Here is a 19210-nt window from a genome sequence, read left to right on the forward strand (position 1 = left end):
TGTCAGAGGATTTACATTTCAGCACTTGTCCAGTGCTGAAGTTCTATTTAATCTAATTACACTAAGAAGAATCTCATGCAAATGCTCATTTTTAACCCTCCACAGGCATGCAAAGCCTACAGAGAAACAGAGTTTTACATTCCAGTGTGACTATAGAAAATGTCTTACAAGAAAAGATGCCTACAGCATCCTCAGTTTTGCTTTTTAAATAAGAGCTGACATCATTTCGATATTAAATCGTTACTCTGTCACAGAACTGCAATGCAAACCTGGAAAGAGAAGGGCTGTTGAGACTTGTCCTTTAAGATTGTCAAATACACAAGCCTGACATTATCTGGGAGCCCTAGGGTACCTGCCTGTCCTACCTTTAATCCCTGCCAGGGCAGGCTGGTTCTATTGAAGTACATCAGCACGTATCCTAGCGACTCCATGTCATCTCGGCGGCTGCAAAGACAAGGATTTTAAGGCTTAAAATAAGACAGTACACCATCTCAGAATACTGCTATTTTTAGCACACAGAGAACTGAGCCTGTTACAAAAATAGATACCCAAAAATAAACATGATACTTCTTAAATTTATGCCATAAAGAATACTGTAAAACCGGACCTGACTGCAATGCAGTACTGCTCTTCTAACAGACCTTTCAGTTCAATGTTAGAAGCTATTAGGAAAACGGTTTTAACACACCTAGCAGCACTATGCAGTTCATTCAGCTTTGATATTAAATTGGCTTACTGGTTACAGGAGATGCCAAGAAGCTGAGTAACTGCAAACATGCATTCTGACGGCTGACATGACTGACAGCTGAACCTGTGTTCTCACAGAACAGTGACAAAGCCTTGCTGACAACATGTGGGATTCTGGGTCAATGGAAACAGCAGCTGTTACTGGTAGCAGGAAGCACCCATAGTCAGAAAAAGCCTCATCAGACAAGGCAAAACCCCTCTCTGACATATGGCTGAGCAGGGTTGTTGAGTATGCAAAACCTTGTTATGCATGCAGGGTCTACAGGCAAGACTAAAAAAGACAAGGTCTACACTGACTGGCTGAGGGACCAACCTTTTTAGTCTTGAACAGCACAGACTACGAGGGCACCCGATTCAAGTATCAGAAAATCCTTAAGGTCACTGACAAAGTAAGCCTAGTGGATTTCTCCAAACCAACAGTGAAACATGAACCAAAAGGCACAAGCGGAAACTACATTTCAAATTAGCTTAGAACAGGAGGCATGTCTTTATTCAAAGTATTGTGAAAGTATGGAACAAGCTGCTCAGTCTGTCAGCTGACATCCTGCCTTCCTTTAAGAAACAACTGGGCAAGATCAATTAGCTACTGACTATGAAATAGGTGAGATGAGCCAAATGGTCTCCTCTCATATGTAAGTACTCTTGTTTCCTACATCTTTGTGGCTGAAATAGACGTGGAAGTTTAAAGGCAGCCCTTAATACAAGATCTAACCCAATGTTTCAGTTCCAGATTACATACGCTCGGGAATCACATGCAGCATCACCACTGTTCTTACCTCTGCTCGATGCCCAGGTGTGCATTGATGCTGGCATAGCGAGCTGTGCCTGTGAGGTTTTTGTCTTCTCTGTAAGGTATGTGTTGTCGTGTTCTGTTGTCCCGGTATTTTTTGGCCAAACCAAAATCAATAAGAAACAACTGAAACGAAAAGAAAAAAGATGTTCATGGAAAAGGGGCATTATTTTTTAAAAGTCTGTTGTACTTTACAACAATGTACAGAACTACCTGAAACTTTCTGGCCATAGTAGGTCTTGATCAAAATGTTATTCAGTAAATGTGAGTTTAAAAGAACTGAACAAAAACCTCAGACCAAAAAAAGCAATTAGTACCTTTATTCTTGTGTTCTAGAGATGCAAACAAAATCTGAATTACACAATTTAAAGGTTTACTTTAAATTTCATTCACAAAATCCAGAAGCTCTATAGTCAACACTTCTCAAACTCACTCCATTTTGCACCTACTTCTAAATTTCCCTATTGCAGACTTTTTTTTAATTTTCAAATTTCATCACCAGTACCAGTTAAATCTCCATGCCTCCTACTTCATGACTAACTAGCAGCAATGCAGCTCACAATGTAGAGAAGGAAGCCAACATCCTAAACCACCACATATCCAATGCACTAAGAGCACGGTCATATAACAAATCCAAGGCCTCTTCAGAGTGTAAAAGGGACGACTCCCTTGACTTCCGAACACAGGCTTGACTGCTAAGGAAACATCACATTACGGAAGTTTTCTCTGGACCAGACCGCTATCCTGCGTAAGAACATGTGTGTGGGCAGCCGTAGGGAGTGCATCTTCACCGAGACGGGGCGATCGCATCGAAACATACCCACTCAGCCGTGCTGCTCTGCTCACTTAGCTCGGCCCGGGACTCCAACCTTACTTCCTCTTGTCAAGAGGATGAGTCGCGCTCAGCGAGAACATTCCATTTAGAGGCCACTATCCGAATATCCAGTCACACGGCAGCTACAGGCGCATGTTAAGAGTCCCTGCTGCTGCAGTTGCATACAAAAGTACATCGTACACAATCCTTACTAATCTGGATCCTTCTAAAGACCTTACTCACACTGTGAACATTTTGGTGCATGTTTCCACACAAAGTCATGATTCAAGAGTCATAAACAGTTGCTGGCAGAATAACAGGCAGGGAAAATGTGATGTCCTCCCTTTCACTTACATGCTGTGTACCTCAAAAATACTCTTACCAGTTGTAAGGTGTCAAAGCACAAGGATGGGAAGGATATGGGTGCCAAGACCTAGCCTATACCAAGTGACACTTATTAACAAAGACATCTTGGTGATGGCACATGTCTTAAACTTTGAAACCAAAATGGAGTCTTAAAATTTGAGAGCAATACATTCTAGTTCACAACTGGATTTAGCATTACCCCCATCCATCCAGTAATGGAAGCTGGGGAGAGCGGAGAGGAGCTGGTTTTAAAGATTTCAGGATGTTCTAGACAAGCCAACTCTACAGAAAACACTGGAAACAAATCTATAAGGGGAGATGAATATCATCTTTATCTTGGGACAGGCTGCTGCCAATATCCTTGGAAGGAGGAAGGCGTTCACATTCTAGGCTCCCAGGACTCAAGTTCCTTAAAAACAAAACTGTTTTGCTGGACTTGTAAAGGTCACCATGTGACTGCGGTAAGACACATGCAGCTGGCTGACACAGAAGGGGGTATGGTATGAAAGGCTAGCTTGTCTGACAGTAAAATAAAGCCATATAAAAGTACAAGTTCTGAAGGAAAACTAGTCATTCAGCCTCCTGCTTCAAGAGGCTACAGTGGATTCACCGCTACAGAGTGGACCAGCAGCAATACTATGTAGGTAGTGCTTCCTTTGGTATGTTATGACCTACATTTGTCCAATTAATTCCAAAACTGCTTGTATAAGACACACTGTTAAGAATGATCTGATAAGGTCACTGAAAGAACATCTCCAGTAAGTGTCCGCTGCTCAAAGTAAGAAAGAAAGGTTCAGTTACTGAACCTAGCTACTGAAGTTACTGAAAATCAAACAGATTTTCCTAGGATTGTAAAGCCTAAAATAATTTTAATGATGCCCAAAGAGAGGCACATTGTTACAATCAAGCCTTCCTTTCTCTTCACTGAAATGTGCTCATTCAGAAAGAATAGCCAACATGTCACCATCTGATCAAAAAAGTGAGGAGTGTGGGATTTGCTACATATACTAACCAGCAAGACCTGGGAACTAACGAGGAATATCATGCAAATCTCAGGTACAAGCCAGTCCCAACACTCTTCTTTCTTTTATTTCTGCATTTAAACAGAGCAATGCTGTCTTCTATCCAGTGCAAGAATCTAAAAATACTACTGAAAACAGAAAACTTTCCTCCAGGCCTTGCATTACTAGGAGACGGCAAAACAAACTAAATTTATAGAGACATCATGTAATTACATTTCAGATGCTTTTATCTCCTATCACACATTTCCACAATGAGGGTATTAGACTACATCTACCCACAGTGGTCTCCAGACCTGACAAAAACTTTTTAAATCAATTTAAAAAAAAAAGAGATTGAGAGCCCCAAAGCCAAATTTGAAACCCAGCAGGAGTATCCTCAGCTGCACATAAATAATGGACTGTTTCAATCCCACACGACAAAAACTGGGAAACTTCCCACGGGCCGCGGAGCTCTGAGGAAGATACTGGGCATGTTCACCTGGTCTCATCCCCAGCTCACACAGGCAGATTCCCAGCAGCCCTGCCGATCCCCCCCTGCTTTGCCGTCAACGTTCTGCGCACCTGGCCGGGAGCCAGATGCAAAGCGAGACCCTGACGTCAGCCGGGCTGCGCGCTGCCTCCCCGCGGCTGGTTCAAACCAGCTTCACGCCGCCTGCGAGCAGAGCGGGTCACGGGGAAGGCTGCTTCCTGCTCACCCCCCTCCTCCTGGGCCAGCTCAAGCCCACCCCCCCCTCCCTGCTAGGTGTTGAGCACATTACCGCCAATGTACCCCAACAAACATCACATTACAGAGCAGGGTTACAACTCACATCTGTCACCTATTACTCCACTATAAAAATACACTAATGCCAGGGTGATCTAGATTTGATCTTTTAAAAATCCACTTTTTTAAGCCTTATGCATAAACCGATGTAACCTAAAGAGGAGACCCTGCACACAACCTAATTTATCCCTCAGTACATTACTCCACTGGAATAAAATCCTACTCATGGTAATCTGCAAATCAGTCACACAAAAAGCTTGTATAATTCCAAATAAAGTTTTCATAGTATAGTATGGAAATTTCAGAAAACTTGATTTTCGTACAAAAAGGATGTGTAACTAGCAAGTCACTGACATATATCCATTCCTACCAAACTCAACTTAACTGCACATTTCAATTTTAGTTCTATTTAAAGATATGGGAACTTTCCAAAGCTTTCCATGAAATGTAACCTCATCACCTTAATGACTACATTAGTCTTCCATAATGACAAACATTTCCAAAATCCCAACTGAGTGCCACCACTGAAACAAAACCGTCACAAAATACATAAACAAACAGATGTAGAATGACTTTTAGATAAAAACGTGAACCCACAATACTCCAAACAACCCAATACACCAACATAATCCACCTTACCTCCCTTAAATCATGTCCTACATCTAAACATAGAAGCTGCAATCTAGATTAAACGTTAAGCCCTAGATCTGTTTAGCATGTGTGTCTGGATTAAATGCCAACAAGTGTACATTTTATTGATTACTGATCAAATTATAAACAGAAAAAAATAAAGCCAAAGTTAATTTGGGGGAGTATTAGGAAACGGTAGGTGTTTCAGACCTGGTTTAATCCTGAGAAAGATGGGTCCTGAGAAGAACTAACAGCCACGCTTCTTTTCCTCTTCCCCACTGGAGATTCTAAACACTAAACAAACAATAGAGGGTGCAGTGCATCAAACAGTATTGCTGACAACCCCACAAGGCCAGCGCAGACAGGCAACACCAAGGCTCAGAAAAAGAACGGAGCAGAAGAGGAGGAAAAAGCCCAAAGCCATCCTTCTCCCAGTACAAAGCACTCTAGTCAACCCAAGAGAGAGCTCTGCTAATCGCCTTTCTCGGAGGACCTAACCTTGCCTCGGTCACAAGCCCCAACATTAACGCTTCACCAAGGCTGAGGGCTAGGAGGTCTGCGAGCTGCGCAGATTCAGCCTTTTCGTTTTAAAAGCCACCCTGGCACAAGAAGAGTTTGCTAGGAAATTCAGTCACCCCTCCCCCAGCTACATGCACCTTGGTTACAGAACACTTCCAAGCCTGTTCCTCTTTTTTTACTTTGCAGAGGCTTCTGAATGATCTCAGCCTTTAACACTAGCAGTGCCACCTGATACGCAAGCTCTCTTGGAGACTTTCAATGACGACGTAACCCGATCAAAAAGAGAATATAAGCAGCTCTGCCCATAAGCAGAAAACAAGCTGCAGTTGAGCACAACTAGAGTTAAAGGGCCTAATTTTCAGTCTATTCCTTACAATGGGCACCCTCAGATTGCATTAGGCATGAGAAACTTTTTAAATTAAACTAACAAAATTCCCCTGCCCCTTCACTACCCCCATTAATCTTTCCTTAAAAGCAATGTATGAAATGATGCCTTTGGCTTTTAAGACAGCACTGAAAAGGTGAGACACCTTCAGTAAGGAAGAGGGCAGAAGGCTTTTTGGCACCATTTGTAAGGACCATCAAGCTGACTAACATGCAAAGAGAAGCTCTAAAGAGCAAAAATAAAAAGCATGCAATACAAGTAAGAGCATGAATTAATCTGTAAATTTACGCATCAGATTTAGCACAGCTAAAAAAAAAGTATGACAGGAGCGCTTCTGGGATTATCATGTTGAAACCCTGGCAGTGGTATCTACTTAGGAGCTTTCTAGAAAGCAGTTAAGAAGTGAAAAAAGCTTTTAGCCTAGGATAATGCCGGGCTGAATGTTACTCAATGGCACAGCATGGAAAATGGTACAGAGATGACTATAGGGAAGTGGGCAGAGGAATGAATGTTCCCATTTCATCTTTAAAAAAATCACGCTCATCATTACATAAATTCTCTTTCCTCTACTAGGAAAACATGAAGGCAGAGGATGGACCAAAGCTTTCTAATCCGCTAAACTGTTTTTTTTTTCCTACCTATGTGCAATTAGAAGTGAGCGACACATAGGGAGATGATCTGATGTCATATCCCAGCTCTATCATGAGAGCCCAACGCAGATGTGCTCTGCAGCACTTCACTTGGCTGGAAAAATAGAGATGAAACCCTTGGCATCACCTCCGTGACACAAAATCTCTTACTTCCCAGTTGGGAGGCAATAGAGGAAAAAGAGAAAAGCCTGGGGTATAGTTTGCCATTAAAAAAAAAAATTACTGCATCATAATGAGCAACTGTCCACTGCAGGACGTTAACTGGGATTCTCTCTAGCTACAGTCACTGGTCCTCTTCATGTTGGAAAAACTTTGTTAAAAGTTGGCAGGTAAAAGGGAAATGGGTGATAAAAAGTTAAAAATGAAGGAGAACAGGACAGGTGGAATGAAGCGAAGACAGACGGGTTGTCGATTTGACGGCAGAAGAGTGTGGGTTTCGCAACAGCTGCTCAACATTTCGTCTTGACATCAAGTTCTCTCTCTCAGCACGTAATCTGCTTCAAGATCTTGACCTCAGGGCGATGGAGAACAGCTCTGGACATCAAAGGGACTGAACATTCATTTTGTGGAGAGATCCTTAATGGGGAACAGGGCTTTTTGGCAGACACGGTCAATAAAGGAATAAACTAAATTTCATAAATATATAAAAAAAGCTTGAGGCTGGCATTCACACAGACACACAATGGTAAACACTAGTTTCAGACAGCACTGCCAAAAATGGTCATACAGGCTTTGATGGTACAGTATGTGACAAGTATTGATCTTTGTCCTATAATTAATCCTGCTTTGAAAAGTAAGATACAACACAAGAAGCTAATCCTGTCCTGGTACTGGTGCTTCCAGTTTAAAATATGCATCATGCTTTAACTTTGCCAAATGTTGCCTGTCTGCAAGGGCTCAAAATAGAAGTATTTAAAACAAAAATAAAAATCAGGCAACTTAACTTTAGATACAATATATAATATCACACACAAGAGACCAAGTGATTTTCTGCAGGAAAAAAAATAGGTATGATTACAAGTAGAGGCATGCAGAAGGCTGTTATTCCTGCAAAAGCTATCTTTGAAGGCATGAAAATAAGCAATCAATGTTGCTTTGTTTAACCAAAATCATCACAAAGCTCACTGGGTATACTGAGCATCAAAAGCACCCTAGGTTGGAAAGCATCCATTCACAATGTTTTAAAATGCCCTGATCAATTAGGAATACTATATTAAAAACAATAAGCATGATTAAATGATAGCAATATATGTTTTATAAACAAAGTAAAAATTTCATTTTCATCTCGGTAAACAATCTAAAGCACAGTATAGTGATGATGATGATGATGTTTAGACATACCTGAATAATTCAAATTTTATTTAGGGAACAATGTCTGAACATTAAGATCTTTGTCAATTACCACATTTCCAGAAAAGCACCATCTCTTAGAGAAGGAACGATCAGATTCGATTTGTCACATAGTAACTAGACTTGAAAGAAAAATGACTTTTAAACCAAGTCTACTGTGCTTGCTTAATCAATTATTAAAACTGCTGTAAAAATGAAGGCTTGAAACAGAAAGGTTGGGATACTGAAAAGGGCTTGAAGTGCACCCTTGCACCTCTGCTTCACCCCTGAATGGTTACCTTTTAAACAGGGATGACTAACAGCAAAGTGTACTAAATAAAATATCTGTACAGCAGTTAAGCTCGAAATTACTAAGAAAAAGGAACTGCAACTAGTACTGCTCACATATTTAGCAAGCAATAAAACTTTAGAAGTTGAAGGCCCCCCCTTGGAGCTTTTGAAAAAAATGTCAGGTTTGTTAAGTATTACAGTCACAATAACGCAAGTGTTTTGACACATCAAGCTCCAACACCTAAATAAAAAAGAAGGAATGGAAACAGTCCTGAAAGAGGTGTGGATTTCTGCAGAACCTTGTCAGGATACAGGAAACCCTCCCTTCAGCTGTCTAAAAGGACACATTCGTAGTTATTGAACCTCCTCCTACTGTCCTACCTCAGCATTCTGACAAACAGGTCTTACTTGTGCTCCCAGCAGACCCTGCAGGTAACCATTTAAAAAGCTTACCTTATTACAGTGGCGCCCGATACCCATTAGAAAGTTGTCTGGCTTGATATCTCTGTGGATGAAATTCTTTGTGTGCACATACTCGATTCTGCTGATCATCTGCAAAGAAAAGGTAACAAAAGCACCCTCCTCAGTTTCCCTCTAAAAGCACTCATGTCTCAGGCACAGGACATGTTAATAGTTAATCTGTCAAAGGTTTACCATCTCAACAAGCCATGCAAATACAGCCCCTTTCATTATGTGAAATTGTAAGGTGACCTAGATGCATGTTATAAGCTATGCAAAACAGTTTCTCGGCACCGAAATCTTTCTCCACTTCAGCTCTAAATCAAAGCCCATTCCAAGATGATCCACACAAGAGTGTGCTTCTTAGCTCACAGTAAGTGGAAATCATACTGCCTCGTGAGCTCGCCCACCAGCTCCAGCCAAGCAGCAAGTGCCATTTCTGCAAACTATACATGCTGCCACAAAGAGTGTGTACAAGTATGCAACACAACTAGAGATTAAGAAAAACGCTATGGCTCAAGGTATCCAACTGTTTCCTCTTCAATAAAACAAAGTATTCATGGCACAAAACTTTAGTTAAAAGCAAAACGGCTAAAATTGCATGGTTTAAGGATATGGAGCAATCTAAAGACGTGCAAAAAGAGAGTGGCAGTTCACAGGTTGTGTAATCATCGCCCCTGTCACCCCACCATATTTCAATACTCCCTGGCCAGCCAGCGGCTTACCTGGTCTGCTAGCATCAGTACGGTTTTCATTGTAAACCTGCGCGAGCAGAAGTTGAAGAGATCCTCCAGACTGGGCCCCAGGAGATCCATCACTAGGACATTGTAATCCTTCTCTTGGCCATACCACCTGCAAAACAACACGCATATCAGTCACCAACGTCCGTCCCTCCATATATAGGGAGATAGGGAGTAATATAATACACATTTGTCTCATCCAGCCCATTTGTTAACAGCTAATTGAACCACCGATGTCATCCGGCTGTGTCCCGAAAGACGCCATGGTTCAGCTTCAATAACATGACCGAGTAGCTTGCACCATAATTCCCTGCGTAAAGAACCGCTCCTGTTCTCAAGTTTAAGTGTGCCATTTCTGTTCATTCTGATAAAGCCCGCTCGGTTGGGACTGTCGAAACCTTTGAGGATTTTGAATACTGGAGTCAGGTTACCTTGTAGTCCTCTTTGTTAAGAAGTCTAAAAACGTTCAGCTCTCCCAGCCAGATAGTGTAGGAGATTCATTTAAGCTCTGGTGTTCTCCCCCTACCAGACACACTTGTCGGTTTTAAGGTGCCTTTTTGAACTGGGGTAGCTTCACTACACTCACCCTTTTCAATAAATTAATTTGCGAATGTACAGCATGGTTATGAAGTCACAATCAAGCTGAGAAAAAACTCGTAGATGGGAATCCCTCCCTCCACAGCCACCATTGAGTGATCCCAGCTGCACTGCCTTGGAACTCCAAATGAAATAGATGAAGTTTCTTTCTCAGAGGATTTTCTAACCCAAATACATGCCTATATATATATACACACACACCACTATGCCATCATTTTTCTCACATCCAGGAGTGAATATTCTTATAACAAAGCCTGAGAGTAAAAAAAAATCGAAATAGTATTTCAGGAGTATTAAATCACAAAGTCATGAATGATTGCCAAAGTCAAGGCTGTTTCTCCATGGAAACAGACTGATAATGCAATACGTAATCAGCCTACTGTTTGTGCCCCACAGACGAATTCAATGGCACTGAGTAAATCCTGTGATGGCCATGAAGGGTTAAAATTATATACAAAAAAAAATTAGTTAATACCCAGGTCTGCAATGGCAAAACTAGAAAATGAGACCATAGCACTGTAGGACAACTCAAACGAAAGCCAGCTTCAGCCTACGGTCTGATCAGGTCACATCTCAGAAGCCTGGTCGACACTGGAAGACCTCCGAGAAAAAAGGCTGCTCTTCCCCCAGCAGAAGAGCTATGGCAACAGTGGACACCATGCTGTAGAGTGTGCCATCCTTTGGATAGCAAGCTAAACCGAGGTCGTGCCTACATGGCCATTAAAGATCTATGGCACCTTCCAGAAGTTGTGTGCGTTTTAGCTCAGCTCCACTTCCACGCATGTCAAATGTGGCCTCTCTGAAGTTCGCCCAGCACCACTATTTCACCTGATCTAGTGGCAGTGCTGCACTTCAGTGGTAAAAAAAAAAAGCATACACAAGTGCAAGTTACAAACCATGTCACAGTAGCAACTAAATATAAGTACAACCATCTTAAAATTATAGCTTTATGTTTTACAGTGAAATTTAAATGTCTAGGAAAAGGCAAAAATGGGTGGCAGTCAATGGCCACATGTCTTTAGACACAAAGGCGGGTATCAATTACTTTTCTAAGTACATTAAACACCCAGTTCTTCCCACAGCCCCAGCACTGTTATTACCGAAAGGCCAAGCAGACTGTGAAATTGCAGGCCTGTTCACAGCTAACTGCTACCCAGAACTGAAACAGGGGTCAAGCTGGAGAGGTGCGCCTGCAGACGAGCCTTGCCTCACAGCGAGGAAGGAATCCTCAAAGAGAAGAAGACATCTGTGTACGCTACATAAGTGAGGCGGAATAAAATTTAAAATTTTGTTTACAAATTTAAAATGCTCGAATTTAAATCCCAGTGAAGCACTACGCAAAATGAGTTAAAGGTTATTCAAGTGGATAAAACCCACAGAAAGCCCCAAAGTTCCCAGCAGCTCAGCAGTCTGGGAGAGTGGGGCATTCAAGTTTTCTTTAAAAACAAAACGCATAAAAGGGAGTTAACTGATAAGATCAATATGACCAAAGGAAAGGGGGTCATACAGAAAGCCCTGCATGACTGCAGTAAATTTGTACAACAGCACTCTGAAGGGAACAGAGAGGAGAGAGGAGAACAGCACACTCAGCTGATTTAGAGAAAGGACTGTGTCATGAGATCAGTGAATGTGCCAAATAAACTTCACCCGTTCCACTACTGGGATTAGTGCTGATGCAAGAGAAACAAGCCTGGGAAACTGAAGTACAAGAGGGAGAACTCACCCTTACCTTACTCAGCACTCAGCTGGAGATTCACCAGAAAGGAGCAGGAGTCCTGCCACTGCTAATCAAAACAGGGCTCAACCATACGGGCTTCCTCTCTCATTACCCAGGGAAACAAGCCCATTGTTCCCAGAGAACCATAAAGACCAAAAAAATCCTGGATTTAGCCAATGGCCAGGATCAGGACTATGTCACAACCCACGTCACAACTGCATCAAGCAAACTGCAAGCTGGGAGCAATGACGTAAAGGCCACCAGCAGAAAAAAACTGGACTCTTTCATGTATTCTTCCTCATGAAAACAATACCACTGAATATATTTGGCCTATTTCAGAGCAATAGAACCCTCTGCATTGTAACAAAAGGCATAATCAATTTTATGTATATTTTCTTCTACTGTTAGCCTCAAATTCAACCCCAGATGCGTTTTCAACACTTTCGTCATTGGAAGAGATTTCTTCAAACTTCATAATAATATCAGTACATTTCCGTCCCCCCGTGGCAACTGTGGCAGTGAAAAAATTATAATTTCAAATTGGCTCTTTCAGAACTAATTTACATAAAAGGAAAACTGGTGCATGAGAAGAATCAAAATGATCCTGAATCATGCATTGCAAATTATCCCATGATGTGTTTAACATTTGCTACTTTACTTAAAAACAGTGTTTTTGACGAAGAAAACGGTTTGAGGAATAAGGCTGTTTTTAACAGAAGCCACATTCAAATCGTCAGTGTACACACTCTGCATTAAAGCATGTGGCATGAAGATAAGGCAGCAAGTTTTAAAAAATTCTCAGCAGGAGGACGCCCACGAACATTTCACAGAAACACCCCTTTAAAAAGAGGAGATACTACACAGAGCACATGTGCTACAATAAATGTGGGAACAAATGGTAATTTAAAAATGAAGTGCCTGAAAAAAAAATTACTTAAGTTGAACAACTTCAAAATTAAATCAAAGTGTCTGCAACAAAAACTGACGTCCTAGGATATTTGAAAGACCAGTAAAGATGATCATGGCACAAGATGCAAAACGACAGGAGAAAACAATTGCCTTATCTCTTTGTAACCTAATCAATAGCTCAGGACACAGGACTGAAACGACCGAGACGTTGTGTAGATTGTGGACCTTAATAATTGAGTTTTAAAGGCTAAACTAAATTAGAGAAAATGCTTAAACTTTTCTGATACCAAATCAGTTTAGTTCCTCCAGCTTTTTTAAGCACAGAGAACCAGGTGAGAATCCTGCAGCAGTGCATGAATGAACCACATGACAAAAAAATACGCCAACAATGAACAACCCAAGTCAGCAAGCAACAGTACTGCTGAACACTGAAACAAAGAAGCTGTGGCAGAGAATCAGGTCCGTCATTGATGTAGCAAGCTCAAGAGATTTAATGCCCCTAAAATGCCCTCAGATTTTACATCCTTATGTATATGAAAGTTTCACGGCAAGTGTAATGTGCTGAAGATCTTACGTTGTGTATTTTGAACTGCACACAAGCGATACCTAAGCAATGCTTTCCGGGCATTTCAGTAAATACAACACCACTCGGTAGGCAGCTGCACTATAGGACAAATGCATTTTTCAGGAATGTAGGAGGGGAGAAATTCACTAGTTTCAAGAGATACTTTGTGAGATGTGAGCAAAAGTACCTGTCGAGTCAGCAGTACAATTGACTCACAGAGTTCTCACCTTTCGCTTATGACTGACTCAACCAGCTTATGACAAATATATCCCAGCATCTTATTTGTTGAAAACTATCTAAAATAAAAGTGCAGAATGCAAAATAAATGGTTTCATTAAACGCACATCAAGAACACTGTAAACCAGAGAGAACGATTGACCGGTGAAAGAAACAAATTCCTACTCCTGTTTCGATTGGCAGTGGTGCAGCGAAGGTGGACACTTTCTTCCTTAAGCTCTCCATGGCTTTGGAGGCTGTTTATTCATCTGCTTCCTACACTCCCTTCAGAGAGTGTTAAGAGCATGATGTTCCTCTCCAGATTTGCATTTCAGAGACACGGCACCGAGGCGTCACAGACAATGGAAGCAGCAAGCAGCCCCCAGCTACAGAGCACTCCACATCATGACAGCCATTGAGAGCTGCTGAAGCCCCACCGCCTCGGAATACCCCTCAGCGGGAAACAATCAGGCTGCCAGACCTCCACACATTGCCCATTTCTCCTACGCAGGAACCAACAGAAGCCTCGGTTTGTCGGTTTGCTTACTCTATAACAAGCCAGGGGTCAGGCACTGTCCATTCACATTCGAACTCTCAGGGCACTTGATATTTTCTGTTCTCACTCTAGTGAGTCTAGTACAGGCCTTCTGTTATCAGACATACACAAGAAATACTCTGCAGTGCTGCCCTTTACCACTACATTTTCCTACCTACACAAAAAGGGTAAACATCTCTAGTACAATGTATCAAACAATTAAGCTTCTTTATCCAACCTTTTACCCATATAGAGAAGTCCAACATATACAAATTCAAGTGAAACCTCTACTCCTAGGTGTAAGCACGCTAAATGTAAAACATTATAAAGCTTCCCAGGGGTGAAGCCCACCACTCTTCCACAGAAGAGATGAGCACGTCTTACGGAAGAATGGAAATTTAACCGAAATTCGCAATGACTTTGGTTGTACATGTGAAGGGAGAGGCAACTTGTTAAGCAAGTTAGGCACCTTTTCAGGCGCTTACAAAGGTCACTGCAGTACACAGATCAAGAAGTATCTTCCTCAAAAACCAATACAAGAACGTCATTGTAAAGGTCACTAGTTATCATTGGTGGACATCTGTATTTTCAACTTGGCAGTTAACACCATCTATTCCTTTGGTATAACGATTGCTAAAATATTCTGCTTTTTCAACAACAAAAACAAAGCCAGTCTAATTTGTTAGTATGAAATTTTCTTACAAGCATTATTTGTGTCTTTCTGTATTGGCCACTGAGAGGTTACAAGAGAATTTCAACTACAAAGCTTCGGGTAATCTAATCATTGCTAGGGACATGCAACTGATCATCAAGCTCACCTGGTTATGGCAAAGGAAAAAACACAACATAACCTTTTAAGTTAGAATTCCCCAGCTTTGGTGTTGAGTCATCTTTCAGATCACATGACAATGTGACAGGGTAGAGTGTAGCCTGCATAAGGGCACCCACAGGAAGAGCAAACAAAAGTAAACATTTTCTCCTGCTGTCAGATCTCAAACTATCTCATAAAGAAATTTTAATTCTTCTACTGCCAGACAGAACTCACAGGTCAGTTTGATGCAATGTCGCCTGCCAAAGCAGGTGTTCAAATATGGATTTTCACCCATTTCCTCACTTGCAAAAGGCTCCATTTCAAACGACGGGGAAAAAATCTTAATACGGGACTGAACCCAACTTCATGCAACACCTTATAAAGGCATCAAATATTAGGATGAGATTTAATTACTCCCTGTAATATTTCTCCTATAGGCTATACACGTGTAGTCTTGCAGGGAATGCTACTCAGAATATAAAGAGATCAAATATTGCATCACTGAAGCAAAGCATACATGAAAACTGTTTTCTTTACGGATATGCAGTAATGCTCTGAGAAAGAAAAGGTTAATTTTGATGAGATGTTAAGACAGAGAAAATGCCTGCATCACCCCTTCATGAGTCATGCCAGCGATCTGTAGTATAGTGCAGTCCTGTGTGAACCCTGGTGAACCCCTTGCAGTACCCTGATCTGCCCAGAACTCGTTTCACTGAAACTGTACTTTGCCGTCACATGAAGTTGAGGGAAAGCCCCTCCCCGCCAAGCCCAGCCTCCCGGGACACACGGGATTACACAGCTCTGTAGCTCTTAAATCAGGTATTACAGGCAGCAAGACAAATCCAGCCAGAGAAGCCTCTCAACAGACACCTTGCTACTTGCACTGTGAGAACTGGCTTTCTTCACTGAATGACAGAGGACCCTGCCCCCAGAACCTGCTGTTGAACAAGCAACCCGGTTGCTTCGCTGAATCCCACCCCATGCTTTTCTTCAGGGAAAGGGTAGGATGAGATCCTGGAATCAATAAACACCCAGCTACCCAAGGGGCTAGTTGGTCCAAACGGCCTCTTCTCATTTGGGCCCGTTCTTGTCTTCTATAACCAACTATATGTCCCATTAACTTGAACAGATCCATTTACCCCATTTCAATAACCTTGAGATGCATCACAGACAACTCTGTGGTGCATATTGTGTTATTGTGTCCTAAGCACAATAGCCCATGGAGTTAACTGACCAACATCACGTCTCGCCCGCAGCAGGAGATCCTGCCCGCTGCAAGGCTGATTTAGATTTAACAAGTCTGCACCTGACCAATTCACAACCTCGATGTTGATAAATGTTGAAGGTTACATTGGCTACCTAACTGGTTTCCTGTCCAGAAAAAAATATACTGTAGTCATACTGTAGAATTTCCATGCAAGATAGTACTTAATGAACTAAATTCATAATTGGTCTGAACAAACATTATCTTGACTGAAGGAATCTCTCACTTAACTGTGGTTTCCATTCACCGAAATATATATGTAGTGGCAAAACAATCTTCACATTTCCCAGACAATAAGGTAAATCCTTATTTTGAAGCCTGACAATTTGGATGAGGTCATCAGCATAATTTTGCAATAATGCACATAATGTAAGGCTGAACTACAAATCTCATACCCCTTTAAAATTGTGAAGAATCTTTATAAAATACAAGCGTGACTATCAACACGACTACTAGGTACATGAAACCTAAAACAAAGACACGAACAAAGGTCCAGTGGTGTTAAAATATTAACAGCATGGAAATGCCTATCCTGGAGAAACTAGAGGTGCCCATTATGTAACCACTTCTGTTTGCTTTGGCAGACTGCAGGATGCACTACAAAGCTCAATACCACACTAACCTGCCAAGAAACAAGCTTTACATAAGCTGGATAACTCCGTGCAGCAAAGCCAGGTTTACTGACTTGCTGTTCTGCGTGTCCTCAGACTAGAGCTGTGTTTCACAAGACTGGGGGCAGAACTGGCTCATCACTGGCAGCATGTTTAAAATGGTCTGCTTTGGGGGGCCATGCTCTTACATTCATGGTGAAAGCTTGGGACCTGTAACTGTGTGGGACAGCAAGCTAGCACTATGAAAATGTAAAAGCATCTGTACTACATGAACAGATTGATATAAAGATAAGATCAAGATCACTTTATTGGCCAGATACAATTTCTTGCATTAGGAATTTGTCTTTTCACACACCCCAACCTGCTCTCCATGAGACACAGACAGGGAGAGAAGCTGGGGTCAGAGCGCAGGGTCAGCCATTTATACGGCACCCCTGGAGCAGTCGGGGTTAAGGGCCTTGCTCAGGGGTCCAGGGGAGTAGGATTCCTCTGCTGGCCGCGGGATATGAACCGCCTACCTTCCAGCCACAGGTGCAGACCCTGAGCCACAGAGCCACCGCTCCGCCCAAAAGTGGCATTCCGATTTGTCATTGACAATCATCCACTAAGGACTGACCAAACGAGAACCTCAGATTAACCGTCTAAAAGCAATCACAAATTACTGACGCACCAAACAGCTAAATCTCATTACCAACCTTACATTACTTAGATACACAGTATTAAACACACTGCTTTCATTTTCAAATGCTAAAAGTGAAGACAACCTGCCAAGAAACTACTTTTTGGCCAGGCTACATGTTGCTCTTTATAAGAAAGATTTTCATGCCGAATATGCAATTAATGTGCAAATAAGCAAATGTGTGGAAGCTTGATAAATGCAATATTTCAGGACAGTTGAACAACAAAACTGCTTTGGCTTCAGATATGGTATCTCAAAACCTTTATGAAAAGCTCCCAGACAAAGCCTGTAACAACCCCACTTCACTACAAGCCTTCATAAATTGTTCCAAGCCTTCCTTTGACCTTTAGATGCTCAGTTTGACTGGAGCTCTTCCAAAACGACACCCTTAACTGCATTCACAAAAAAAGGTGCCTGGTGATCAGCATAGGTCCCAGGGAAAAGAGAAACTGCAGCTGTAACTGTAAAGAAAAAAATGGACCTAAACTGTAAACCGGACACGAAACAAAGATGTGAAAAGAACTTACTTTACACTAGTCTCACTTCACTCTTTATCAAAGCACACTCCACAACTTTCAATATGTGCATTACTCTTGATTTCACGCACACACAACCTCTACACTGAGAAACACTGCTACTTTAAAAATACAACTGCAAGGAATGCTGTCTGATGGCTTATGCTCACCAGAGTGCTGTGACTGAGTATGAAATCAGCTTTCTATAAATGGCATCTGCAAAATACCTGTGCCTACTTTAGGGAAAACAATACAAAACCAACCCCTAAAGAGTCTACAAAACCACACTCAAAGGATTAATGCCTCTTAGACTTAGTAACATTCCTGCTTATTCCTCCTGTCCTGGGTCAACTACCCATGTCAATGTATATAGTGTGCATCTACTCTGACAGTACAGGACATAAAATCTATGATGCTGGTGGGTGTATATCTTATTCGCTAATGAATTTTAAAATTCAATTTTACTGTATCATTACCCTTTTTCAATACTTACACAAATTTTCTAATGATTTCACTCGTCTAAAATTCTCTAATACCAAAAATGAGACGGTAGATTAACGTTTAATGTAGCACACCCCACCGGGCTGTCTACACAATCTAAAGATCTCTCTTGTCCCGTCACGGCTGTAAATACCACCATGCATTCACTCTGGCCTAACACTGCCAAATAAAGCACCAGGCCTCTTTTAAAACGGCACAGCAACTCAATACCAGCAACAGCAAACATTTAGAAGTGCTTACCCCCAGGCCGGGAAACAAGAGACTTCCTTATTGGAACCATAAACGTTCAAGGATTAAACGAGCCTTTAAGAACATAGAAAGGTTACAAATAAGTGGGGGCCATTGAGTCCATCTGGTAGTCAGCAGTCTACTGGTCCAAGGATCCCATCCAGCTGTTTCTTGGAGGAAAACAGGACATCACCTTTAACCATATGGCTGTGTAGCTTGAGGAAAACAGGTATAGTTACAAAAAGGGATAAATAATCACAAATCATGGTGGAATAAGCAGCACAGTCTGATAGTCTGTCCTCGAGTATAACCAATCAAAATAATTTACAAACACTCTAGGACTCATAGGGTTCATAGCCACTAACCCATACCACGCATGTGTGCTGTAGTGTACTTAGGTTTGATGCAAAGGAGCCTTTTTCTCTCATTCATAACTAAATCCATTTGAGACCCCCAGCCACTTAACAAGATTGTGCCCCACCAGGAGCAGATGCTGGATCTAATAATAGCTGAAAAGCAAATTCTGTAAAGTGCATTCTTCAGAGTCTGTTTTGTGG

General features: G+C 41.7%; 1 protein-coding gene and 1 long non-coding RNA gene across 4 annotated transcripts in view; one reads left to right on the forward strand and one right to left on the reverse strand.

Annotated features, from left to right (window-relative positions):
• LOC148650663 (uncharacterized) overlaps positions 1 to 19210 on the forward strand; it is a 190830-nt gene that overhangs the window by 43111 nt on the left and 128509 nt on the right. The gene's annotated exons all lie outside the window — the stretch shown is intronic.
• Positions 1 to 19210, reverse strand: part of csnk1a1 (casein kinase 1, alpha 1) — a 33670-nt gene that overhangs the window by 9710 nt on the left and 4750 nt on the right. For 2 of the 3 annotated variants that reach the window (XM_088604707.1, XM_088604706.1), the window contains exons 3-7: positions 9491 to 9617; positions 8760 to 8858; positions 5343 to 5426; positions 1524 to 1663; positions 366 to 444 (exon numbers count right to left, since the gene is read on the reverse strand). In XM_088604707.1, coding sequence (XP_088460833.1) covers positions 366 to 444; positions 1524 to 1663; positions 5343 to 5426; positions 8760 to 8858; positions 9491 to 9617 — 529 coding nt within the window. The remainder of the gene's footprint in view (positions 1 to 365; positions 445 to 1523; positions 1664 to 5342; positions 5427 to 8759; positions 8859 to 9490; positions 9618 to 19210) is intronic. The other variant, XM_088604708.1, reaches the window with a different exon arrangement.

The sequence above is a fragment of the Lepisosteus platostomus genome, chromosome 13 (genome assembly GCF_059453375.1).
Source record: "Lepisosteus platostomus isolate fLepPlt1 chromosome 13, fLepPlt1.hap1, whole genome shotgun sequence".
Taxonomy (NCBI): Eukaryota; Metazoa; Chordata; class Actinopteri; order Semionotiformes; family Lepisosteidae; genus Lepisosteus; species Lepisosteus platostomus.